This window comes from Microchirus variegatus (genome assembly GCF_963457635.1).
Source record: "Microchirus variegatus genome assembly, chromosome: 3".
In the NCBI taxonomy this organism is placed as follows: domain Eukaryota; kingdom Metazoa; phylum Chordata; class Actinopteri; order Pleuronectiformes; family Soleidae; genus Microchirus; species Microchirus variegatus.
The window spans coordinates 33,845,784-33,858,284 of NC_139804.1; the positions used below are offsets into that span (position 1 = coordinate 33,845,784).

Genomic DNA, 12,501 nt, shown 5'->3' on the forward strand with positions numbered 1-12,501 from the left:
TTGTGTTTATGAATATTATATGAGCTGCATAAACAAAATATAAGCATTCAGTGATCTTATGAGCTTTATTATCATTTAAAGCTGATCTCTGTCAACAAAAAAACCTCATTTTATGCATCCACATTTACAAGAGACAGAGACATGAGCGGACTTTAACGTTAGGAGGATCCTTGAATGCACAAAACTAACAGCTGATCTGGAAAGAGCACGATTGACTGAATCAACGTCGAGCGAATTGTAGAATGAACTGAATAAACCAATTTACGACAAGCGATCGTTTCTTAAATGTAGTTCTCTATAATGTGCACAGAGTGAGACCTCCTTTATATTCGTCTAAACTGTTGATCAAAAGTTATATTCAGAACAACAGAAGAATCTAATCTAAATACATTTGTTTTGTCTCTGTAAAAGAAACTTCCCGACACCAAAGAGCCTCAACTATGATCAACAAGCTTTAAATACACAATCAGCTGATTGAGACACTTTTTCTTTTAGTACCTTTGATTAAATCATGTGCAACAATCATGAACATCCTGGAATTAAAAACCCAGAACTGATCCTGAGGGCAGTCCAGGTCCTGGAATTTAAACCCAAGAAACAGATCTCCTTAAGGCAGTCCAGGCCCTGGAGTCAAAAATCCAGAATTGATCGTGGAGAGCAGTCCAAGTCCTGGAATTAAAAACCGAAAACTTATCTCCAGATGCGCACCCAGGCCCTGGAATCAAAAACCCAGAACTGATCCTCAGGGCAGTCCAGGCCCTGGAATTAAAAACCTAGAACTGATCCTGAAGGGAGTCCATGGCCTGGAATCAAAAACCCAGAACAGATCCAGAGAGCAGTCTAGGTCCTGGAATTAATAACCAAGAACTGATCTCCTGAAGCTCATCCAAGCCCTGGATTTTTTTTACAAAAACAGAACTGAACCCTGAGGTTTGTTCAGACCCTGGATTTATAAAGTCCACCAAGGTCCCAGTTTTTCCTTAGTCCACGTTCTAGTTTACTGATCCCGAACAGAACCAAAGAAGGCACTGGAACGGTCACGACAGTCTGATCTCTAAACTATAATGGTGCGTTTACACTGATGCCTCTAAAATGTAATGATGAAATGACATCATTATATTACTGATGATGATGATGCTCCACATCAGCTGCAGGGGAAACGATAAAACCAGACACAAATAGTCATGAATTTCCCATCGGTTGCGCCAGGCGACGCAAATTGCGCGAATCCTGCGGGGATGCGGAATTTCCATTGTTCGCTTCAGTCATTTGAGCTGAAATACAAGTCAAACAAAATTTGAATGACGCAATGTCACAAAGGCCAGTCAGCCTCGAGATTCTTCCAACATACACATTGGATGACAGTTGATATAATGGCTGTATTGCAACTGGAATACACGCATCTCAGGCGTGACGTTATCACCAGTTCTGAATTACGAGGCAACTGGAACACACCAACATCTGGTGTCGCTAGGATTAGTGAATAATGTTCGCCTCAGTTGCTAGGTCACACAACAATGTCAGACTGTGTCTATAGGTCAGTGGACAAAGTTGGCTTCAGTCACTGGTCACTAAATAGTATTAGCCTCCAGGTCACTAAGAGGTCAGCATCGCCTTCTTTATCCAGATTAAATTTGTTTTAGGGTTTTTCTGATGTGACCAGGCCTCAAAACATGAAAGTGAATTTCAACTGAGGAAATTAATTCACAAGTTAAAAGTGAATCAGTGTAAGTGTCCAGAATTTCTCCGATTTCAAATCAATTATTAGCTACCATTTGTAGCTAGGATCTAGTCGTTTTATTATTTTTTTCTTTTTCTTTTGCTGAACAACTTCAGAGATAAACAACAGTCATGATTTCGGTGGATTCCCATCAAGCAGCAGATGAGTGCTTATGGAGCTGTATTAATGATAAAAACCTTCTGCAGGACATGTTGGAACTCAAACAGCCGCACTTTCGCTTCATTCGCTTCAGGGACGAACTTTAAAATCTCTTAACGTGGCTCTTCAGAGCACATCGTCGGGGTTTTCCTGTACGGCTGTCCGGGTTTTGCGTCGGCGCGGTCGCAGCGCGGTGAAGCAGGATGACGCAGTGAGGGCGATGCGGCTCAGGCCTAGATTCAGGCAGTGGACCTCGGAGGTGACGGGCACCTCGGAGAAGAGGGCGCGGTCACGGGACATTCGCGCCGAGATGGTGCCGCCGTCGCCACTCTCGAAGTCCTTGACGATGTTGAGGATTTCTTGACGCTCCGTCTGCCTGGTCATCCCCCGGATGTTTAAAATGGCCGACACATGCTTCTTTCTAAATACAGAGAGACCGAGAGAGGCCGACAAGAGGCGTCACTCCATGTGATACAATCAATCAATCAAAAGACAATAATCAGAAGTCAGTTAAATCCATCATCAAATTAAAAGTGTCCATCGAAGCCTTGTCCCTAATAATAATAATATGAAATACAAGTAATACATTAGTGACAAAATTAAAACAACAATATGAATCAGACTTGCGTCGCCAGGCTGTGGATATAGAAAACACTTATTAGCGTAGCATTAGCTCATGTTAAAACTGCAATTCATACATTCGGTGCCCTCGAATTATATTTTAACAAGTAAACAGGATGAGTCCATATGTCATTAACAAATATTTAGTTATGTTTTTTTTCCTGATCCTTTAAAAAAATGACGTCCACATTTGCGTTACGTCAGTGTAGCCCACATACAAGCTAGCCTAATTTCGCTAGCTATTATGTTTCCATTTGAAGGCACCATTTTGTTTGAATGTGTTGTTATACTGTTTAGCCAATAAAATAACTCATGTTGGTGAGCTAGTTAAATAACTACGACTACTAACTAATTAAAGCTAAAACTTGCTAACATGCCTGCTAACATTTGAGCATTTTTCCTCACCGTCGTCGTATCGTCGTCACTGGTGAACATCATTTTTAAATCGTCGACTGCAGACTTGTAGCTCTCATTCCGACACTTCATCATTAGTGTCATCATTATCTCCCGGGAAAATTTCGTTCCACTTTGATATTTTTGTTGATTTTATTTGTTTTTTTTTTAAGCACTTAGATTTATGGCTCCAACGATTAATCCATTATTAAACCGATTAATCCATCAAAATATTAAAAAAATCAAAATAGTTGACGATTAATTTAGTAATCGATCTAGTGCTTTTTTCTTTCTTTTCTTTTTTTTTTCGAATAAAAACAATATTTCTGTTCAGCTTCAATGTGATTATTTCCTGGTTTCTTTGCTCCATGGAACAAAGAGCTAATTAAAACAGAATAATTTTGGTTTGTGAACCAAAGAAGACATTTGAGAACATTTTTCAACGTTTTACAGACCAACCACATGCTCAAGAAAATAATCAGCATTAGGACTGGGCAATTATTTCATTGCAATATTATTTTCTTGATAAACAAATAAAAGCTCAATTTATACAGAATTACTGTTGATGCACTGTGTATATACCTCTATATATATAGAGAGAGAGAGATATACTGCATCAGTGCAATAACTAGGTAACATGACTAGACAGAAATATCTTATTCTCAGTTATAGCTGTAACTTTACTGTTGATTTTTTAAAATTAAAGTTACACTCTGTGTCATGATCTTATTGTGATTATGATCACGGTTTCTTTATCATACCTGACATCTGGAAACTCTTGGACCAGAACTCCGACTTCCATCTGGATGGAGGGGACGTCCTCCAGCTGTATGATCTCCGAGATGTGAGACAGAGCGCTGTCCAACCAGCTGGACGGAGACTCCTGAGAGACAGACACGGGGAAAGGACACGATGGAGGATGAACATACGGAAGCGGAAACCACCTCTGGTGAAAATCCTCGTCATGACCTTTGACCTCGAAAACTGACCAGGTCTTTGAAGAGGACTTTGATCAGTTTGCCTTCGTCCCTGAGGCGTCCAGCCATCCTCTTCCTCATCTTCATCGAGGTGCAGATGATCCGGCCTCGCATGACTGAGCGAAGGTACTCCATCACAACGCGGCGGTGAACCTCGGCGACCAGCAACTGAGGACAACACACACACGGAAAGAGACGATCACACGGATGACATTTAGATTACGACGTAGTGCTGAGGAGTCGGATTACTCGTGTGCATGTACCTGGTATGGAGGACTGTCCATCCTGTGGAACTTCTTAAAATGATCTTTGACAAGAGCTTCGATCTGCTCATACGGTTCTGTGTTACTGAGCCACTTCCTCTTCACAAGACGCTCGAAGAAAGGCTGAAACACACACATTTATTCATCTTGGAAAACATCCACAAAGAGGGTTTGAATTGATGGGCTGTGTGTGTGTGTGTGTGTGTGTGTGTGTGTGTGTGTGTGTGTGTACCCTGATGGTCAGGTACAGCCGCTCTGACAGGACTCTGACTCCCTGCTGAACGATGTGATCCAGTGCTTTGTTGGCTCGACGCAGAGAGTCCTCGCTGACGGACGGATCACACTGAGCACAGCGCTGCACGAAACCCCTGCACACACACACGCACACAGAGCCATTACTAAAGGGATAGATTAAGTTATTCTTGAAACGTGTGGCTGTATGACAGGCAAAGTCCTGCCTGAGGGCCAATCACAGCAGCTGCATATATACGTTTTATTTATGACCACGGGCATGGAAAAAAAAAAGTTGCTCTAATATGCTTTTTCCTCACCGTTAGACACACTTTTCCAAAAAGGAACAGAAACTTGTGTAAACCACTCATTCTCCCACACAAAAAGAAAGGGTGTCTGCACTGCTGCCTCCATTAGTCATTTCAAATGTGTTCTTTTTGGACTTTGGTGTTGAAATCCTTTTCAATCTTGCCAAATACAGCAGGAAAAAGGCTCCCTAAGACCAAAATAAAACAGTAAACATTTTCTTAGGATGACATGAACAGTATTAGGGGAGTCTTTTGTTCGGTGGCTAAAATCAGTTCTTCCTTGTGTCTCCGCTGTCTGAGATTCAGGTTTGGAGATGAGACTCAGTAGACAAGGTTTTATCTATGAAACAGACTTTTCTGCTCCAGCGTGATCACTGATAAACCTGACAGAGGACCCTTCAGGACGTCCGTGAATGCGTCCTCTGACGCTGCAGCTCGTACCTGAACGGAGGGCAGCAGTTGACCAGGGCGATGGTTTTGGACACGTATCCGTCATCGTTATCGCCGAACATCCCGCTCTGCATCCCCTCATGGAACATCTCCACTTTACGCTGGAAACTACAGACAAGAAGAGAAAATGATACGTCTTTATTGTCCACCGAGGTGGAAAATGAAACGTTAGAATCTTTAATGATGAGACGTGTGTGTGTGTGTGTGTGTGTGTGCGTGCGTACCTGTAGAGGAAGTCAGCGAGGCCATTAAGACTGCACTGAGCTACTCTAGAGCCCAGACTGCGGTTTATAGTGGCCGAACGCTCCAGATCCACCTGAAGCCTCTGAAACACAAACAGCAGCAGGTTGTTTTAAAAATATATATATATATATATATATATATATATAGAAATAAGGATAATAGAGTTTGAACTTGAGACAAACAGATCTGCACATTTGAGACAATGACAGGGAAAAAAAGTAATGACCATGACACAATGTAACTCGACTGGCAGTTGCCACCAGGGGGCAGCAGCTACTTCCAGTGAAATTCACTGGCATTATCAAGCTGTGTGTGAGTGAGTGAGAGAGAGAGGGGGAGAAAGAGAGAGAGAGATCAGGAAGTACTGAGTGTTGACTTTGGCTACAGTTGAAGGTCGGACTCAGAAAACAATCAGTGTACAAGATGCAGTGGAATCCACCTTTACATAACACATACACCACACTCTGATTCAATAACCTTTATTTAAACAGGCAGGAAGCTCCGAGCACAGCAGCTGGGGCTGGGGCTAGTCTGGTGCCACACTGGATACATGTGCAGTGCAGTGTGTGATGCTACAACGCTGTATCACAGTAACTGTGTGCAACTGCTGCAGAGCAGTGCTGCAATGTTTTACAGGAGTTTAGCCTTTGAGAATCACCATATAAATGCCAGGACTCCAGTCTATGATGTCACATATTTGTTAATCATGCAAATATTTCATAATAATAATAATAATAGGCACAGGTGTGATGGATGTAAACCGCGGTGAAAGCTGCTCACGTGGCCCCAATCTTACCTGGATGACAGTTTTGGCCAGAGTGATCTGATACTCCTCGATGTGCAGCGTCTCCATCCATCGCTTCTCCTCCTCGTCCAGGACCTGGCTAAGCTCTGTGGTCACTTTTGCCTGCAGAGGAGGAAGGAGAAGAAGAAGCCGGGCATCAAAACAAAGGCACCTCCAGTTTAAACAAAACCCTCCGTCATAAACAAAGGAAACACCACAGAATATATTTAGTGACACAGTGAGAGGCACGGCACACATCTACAGTCTACATCGGCTTATCATAATAAGATGCTTTATCTAACTGTTAGTCTTTTCAAACAGGAAATGGAAGTTTGTGTCACTTTGTAAAACATTTACTCAGTTTTTGTTCCACTGCTGCCTCTATCAAATGTGTTGTTTTGTGACTCAGGGGTTTAAAGAGGCAGCAGTCAACCAACATCTGTTGTGTGGGACAGTGGGCAGTTTACAGTGACACAACCGTCAGTTCCCAGTCGTAAAAGGCTGTCCAACAGTGAGATAACGCAGTGAAAATATCCTTAAGATATCATAGACTTGAGCTGACGTAGTGTACATGTTTTAATAGGCGAGCCTTTAGTTAAAAAACCGCCTCCACTGACCTCATACAACCATCCTTCCAAAAATATGAATCATCACTTTAAGATTTGGGGTAAAATCCAGAGAAGATTGTGTGTGTGTGTGTGTGTGTGTGTGTGTGTGTGTGTGTGTGTGTGTGTGTGTGTGTGTGTGTGTGTGTGTGTGTGTGTGTGTGTGTGTGTGTCTCACCCTGACAGAGTTGAGACAGTCCAGTTCCAGTCTGTCTACCGTGTCTGAAGGCAGTAATGGGCTGAGCTGTGAGCGGTTGAATGGACTTGTGATGCACACAGTGCCCAGAACATCCCTGACATGAAAACACAGACGCAGAAAAACACATGGTTTGTTCAGTCTCACAACTCATAAAATCCAGATTTACAAATGTCATCAGCAATTCGTTCCGTTTTCCGTGTGTGTACCTGTCGTAGATGTTATGCAGCCAGTCCAGCAGTGAGTAGATGTCCGTGACCTCCAGCTGGTTGTCAGTTATGGCCTCCAGTCGCCTGGCAACAGCCTGGTGGTAACTCTGCACGTACACCTGACAGGTCAAAGGTTAAAATGTTAAGCAAAGAACCATCGTGTCCCCATCAATTCAAAGTTGGGCTTCTGTTGTTCCACAAAAGTATCACAATAAAATGGGACCAGAAGCTTTCCTAAGCTGGAAAACTCTGGGGAAACCAGGCGTAACCATAGCAACTATGATGGCTCACCTGGAAGGCCTGGTACTCTACGGGGTAAATGGTCACCACGTTTCTGTTGGCAGCCCCCAGGTCCTCCACCACTCGAGCTCTGAGTCGTCCCAGGTAGCCGTCCAGCTCGCCGGCGGTGAACTCTGCTTTCTGTGGCAGCGACCCGTCAGCCGCCTCCTCGATTGCCTCTTTCCACCTCTGCTTCAGCTGCCGAGGCCTCGGGCCCCCAGGGGCCGCACCCACGCTGACGGCCCAGTCTTTATCAGCCTGCTCCTCCTGCTGCAGCACCTACACACACACACACAGCTGAGGTCAGCACAGTTGCCCGTCATGTCACAGTAACCACGGCAGCAGCGGCCCTTACCTGAACCACCAGGCCCAAGTTGGGCCCAGCTGTGGGGGAGCGCAGGGACTCCCTGACCACGGCCCACAGCTCCTTCTGCAGCTCCTCGTACAGCAGCTCTACGTCCTTCGCCTTCCTGCGCCCGCCGTCTTTGACGCTGGGGCTGGTGGCGTCCTCGGGTTGCGTCACGGCGCCGCGCTCAGCTGCAGCAGACTCGTTACACTCTTGCTCCAGTTCCAGGATGTGCGAGTCAGCAAGAAGCAGGTCCCGCTTTTTCACCAGCTGCAGGATCTCCAGGACTGAAGGAGCCAAAGACACACAAGGGCATGGGAACTTTTACAGATTACACATTAGGATGTGAAGACACAAGGACACAAATGGTCTGTATTTACACTACCGTTCAAAGGTTTGTACATTGTTAATGTGGTAAACGACTATTCTAGCTGCAAACGTCTGGTCTTTAATGGAATATGTAGATCGGTGTATCAAGGCCCATTTCCCGCAACCATCTCTCCAGTGTTGTAATGGTACATTGTGTTTGCTAATCACATTAGAAGGCTATTGGAGGATTAGAAAACCCATTATTTTAGCACAGCTTAAAACAGTTTTGCTGGGGCACATGTGTATGTGAAGACACAAGGACATAAGGAAATGAGGACACAAAGTCAGAGACATGATTAAAATTACAGTACATGGGGGAAAAAAAGCATTAAAACATGTTTTTTTGTTCTGTCTGTGCAGGGAAAACTCTGCAAACATTTCTGCAGGGACGGAAGTGTGTCTGCAGAGTTGTTCCTGCACAGACGTCCCTCACTATGTTGACAGCAGGATCCTGGAGTGAAGGAGGGAGGGGCTGGTCTGGTCTGGTCTGGTCTGAGGTCAGCATTTCAGGGAGGGTCCTCTCTGTGACTGTCAGGTGGTTAATACGAGCAGATGACATCACAGCAGCAGTGTGATGATCTCATCTGAGCGTATTCACACCCGTCTGACAAACGGGGCCAGAATGACCGACAGAAACTTGTATTTGCGTCACTTTCTAAATTGCTCCCACGCTTAAGTCCATAGAGAGCAGCAGTGTTTTTCTTAGGAGCTGCTGGTCTGATGCTGCCTTGTTTGGCAAGTTTGTTTCACTGAGGTTAATCTGTGCAATAGAATGTGAAATTGTAAACGAGAGGCAACTTCTGGTTATTGTGACGTAAAATCAGTTTTATCGCAAGACAGTTTTCTGTTAGAAAATCTGTCCAACAATGAGATAGTGCATGTCGCAAAATGCTGTTACAAAGCCCAAACTATCCTTTAAAGCTGACTGTAAACCAAAGATAGTTTTATTTACAACATATACCAAGTCTCACTTTGTTAATCCTGAGTCACTGACATGCAGCAGCAGCTCACAATGACAAAGAAGTGAAGCCAATGTGGAAGTGTACAAAAAGACGAACTTCTAATACGCTTCTTTTTGGTTTTAAGAATCCTTCATGGAGCTGGACATAAATACTTGATAAAACAGAGACGTTGCAGACAGATTTATGGATCTTTGTTTCCAGAAACAGCAACAGAAGCTTCCTTTAAAAACAGAGTGGTTTCCAAAATTCAGATTAACTGGAGGCTGACATCACCATGACATGATGTTGTTATCTCGACGTTGATTCTTATTAGAGGACAAAATAAGCGTGTTAGGGTCACACACACACAGACACATTAACAGGAAGTGATGCCCTCTGCTGTGTCACAGGAGTGGGTGTGTATTCCTGTGTTGGCACTGAGGAGGACGAGCGAGACATCAACTTCTAAAAGACGTCATATCCTCACACACACAGGAACATCTTTTTATCTTAGGTTACGGCTTCAGGTTCAGGCCTAAGTGAGTCCAGTGTTAAATCTGCTGACTTCATTGTCCTCCGTCTTCTCCACTGAATTGTTATTTAACCCAGGTCAGATTTGTGTGAATCACTGGATGACAACCTTTTCCCTGCTTCAGTGGACTGAGCTATGAATAATCAACAACACTTTTATATATCAAACAAACACACAACATAGCCTAGTATATACAAAACATGTTGAAAGTGTTTGGTTTATGGTTTGGCATCAATGCTTTGACCGAAGACGCATACACACACACACACACACGAGGTGTGGCCAAAGTAAGGTTACATATCAGCAGTTAAAGCACCTTTAAAACAGACGGCACAGGAGCTTGTCAAACACAGCTGTAACACACACACACACACACACACACACACACACACAGAGAGAAACATAGGTCTCATTGTTCAGTTTCAGTCTTAAGAGGAAATCTGCTCCAGCTGGGTGGATGAAGCCCCACCCACCTCCACCCATTTCCGCTTAACACCCATTACTCTCCGCCCACCTCAACCACTGAACCAGGACCCTGACCTCAGTGGATTGAATCTGAGCTGCAGTTCCACAGATAACCACTAGGGGCATCAGATGACGCTTCACTATATATCAGATGGGTCTAATCTGAGGATTATTGTCAGTCCCTGAATGCACCATGGTTCTGTTAGTCCTTGAACGCCTCACACTCATTAGCACCGGAACGTCCCACACTTCTTTTTTTCATAAATGTTTGGGCTTTTTGTGTTCGACGTGTGCGTTTGATAGCTCACGTCCAGTGTTTGTGTCAAACGTTGTTCAAATGTTGAGCTCAGTGTTTGTTCTCCATCAACTCAATGCGGAAACATAAACGTTGCACTGACTTTTTTTACTGTGACTCAGCGTGAAACTGTAGAAGCCAAATCTGCGGACTCAGAGTCTACCTCCTCATATTCACTCGGGACACAGAAGGAAAAGCTGTTCCTCAGTGTGTGCGTGTGTGTGTGTGTGTGTGTGTGTAGACTGTAATCTAAACTCCATCTCCACATTTTTCTCGTGTTGTTGCAGGTGACCCTGCTTCTCCTGCAGACACGCAACTCAGCCGTGTCGCACCTGAACCTGAGCGACGAGGAACTGTTCTCACTCGTCGTTGCTGGAGCTTGAGGATTATTTTGTTGAAAATAAGATGCTGGTCCATCGCCTCTCAGTTGTCACGTCTCACTTAACCAATGACGTGGTCTCTGTTGTTTCATTTATGGTGAAAAACGTCTCATGGCTCCACAAAACAAGAACCTCTGACATCAGTGACATACTCTATATTCACCGAGATGTCTTTAAGTGATCCTTAAAAAAAAAGGAATCATCTTTTGAGCTTTATTGGTGGACGCAAACACATAAGCGGCACATTACCGCCCCCTCTGGTGTGGAGTGTACTACCTTCTCTACCTGTTCAGGCTCAAACTAACATCTTTTCATATCAAATTTTAATTTATGTATTAAAATTTTAAATATAACGTTATATTTACTAACATCAACTGATTAGTCAAGAAACTCACTTCACATAAAAGTGTGACCAATGAGAGCAGTGCGTCGGTCGACTGTCAATCACCTGACGCTCCGCAGGGTCAGACCATGCCTTCAATGTTGGTTGAGGAACTCTAAACTTCCGCTGAGGGATTTATCCTGGTGGTTCTTCCTCTCCCAGCAGAATAATGAGCAGGTGTTTCCCTGCAGACACAGCTGTATCACACACGTGTCTCCTCTTGAATTACACTGCATATGCATTCCAACCAACTGGATTTTTATTGAGTTTGTTCACCGCATCTGGGACGCGTTTGACTCTGCAGACACGCAGAGATTGGAGTGGTACAGTACAGTACGGTTTGGAACGGTGCAGCTCTGAATATGGCTTGCGTTTTGACTGAAAAATGTGCCTTTTCTTGGTAGGCGAAGCGTGGGCTGTGCGAGATGTGAGAGATACGCAATGTGACAATGTCCCGTGATGACGTGAAGAAACGCCGGTCGCAAGGGAGTGACGGTCGCCCAATCAGTCGTGGGTGGAGCCTGTCCAGCTCCTCATACTGTAACATCCCATTTCATTCTGGTAGCCCAAGGGAAGGGTATGGAAAAATGGAAAATGGGCCAGTTATTTTGGCACTATTCCTAATGAAAACATATAAAAATATGTACTGAACCAAACAATTCCACTTGGAGGAAACGCAGCAAAACAGACACACAACAAGTACATCTATTACTTGTGAAAATGTTTTGAGCTGAGGGTCACTATCACTGTGTATGACTTCTTTAGAACGTATACCTTTGTCGATGTATTATGAGATAAAGTGCGTTATGGAAAACACTGTAAAGAAACATCAGTGATGGCAGGGACAAAATCAAATAAAGAAAATTTACACTTAACACCAAGAAAAACAACAACTGAACTATAACCAATAATGGAAAACAACAAAAGCAATCACTGAGCAAATGGCAACCCATGAAAATAACGACAATTGCAACCACTAGTCAACATCATCAACAACAACAACAGCAACAACTGAAGCATAACAACCAAATAGGGGCGAGTCAATAAGACACTCCATATCGATGCTGGTCAAAATAAAATCATATATATTTCAGGCTTCACTATGAACAGACTGTAAAGATGTAAATAAAAACCAGCATCAGCATTTTAGCCGAGACATGTTGTGAGCTGGTTATTTCTTCTTTACAGGAGAAGAATATTTCTAACACGGTTGGATAATTAAGGTCTAAAATTACTGTGCTGGTAGATATTCCCGTTTCTGATATTGATATTGGTATCGGACACCAAAAAGTGGCATCGTGCCATCCCAACAACCGCTAAAAGAAAAACTATAGCTGCAACCACCGTGACTAA

General features: G+C 43.7%; 1 protein-coding gene across 1 annotated transcript in view; it reads right to left on the reverse strand.

The window, feature by feature from the left end:
- Nucleotides 1-2,005: 2,005 nt before the first annotated feature.
- Nucleotides 2,006-12,501, reverse strand: part of exoc3l2b (exocyst complex component 3-like 2b) — a gene marked incomplete at its 3' end in the record, with an annotated part of 31,448 nt that continues 20,952 nt past the window's right edge. The window contains exons 4-15 of the mRNA XM_083887087.1: nt 7,794-8,071; nt 7,451-7,717; nt 7,160-7,278; nt 6,933-7,047; nt 6,162-6,272; nt 5,347-5,447; nt 5,114-5,230; nt 4,366-4,501; nt 4,134-4,256; nt 3,883-4,038; nt 3,655-3,776; nt 2,006-2,300 (exon numbers count right to left, since the gene is read on the reverse strand). Of these exons, the coding sequence (XP_083743213.1) occupies nt 2,006-2,300; nt 3,655-3,776; nt 3,883-4,038; nt 4,134-4,256; nt 4,366-4,501; nt 5,114-5,230; nt 5,347-5,447; nt 6,162-6,272; nt 6,933-7,047; nt 7,160-7,278; nt 7,451-7,717; nt 7,794-8,071 (1,940 nt within the window). The remainder of the gene's footprint in view (nt 2,301-3,654; nt 3,777-3,882; nt 4,039-4,133; nt 4,257-4,365; nt 4,502-5,113; nt 5,231-5,346; nt 5,448-6,161; nt 6,273-6,932; nt 7,048-7,159; nt 7,279-7,450; nt 7,718-7,793; nt 8,072-12,501) is intronic.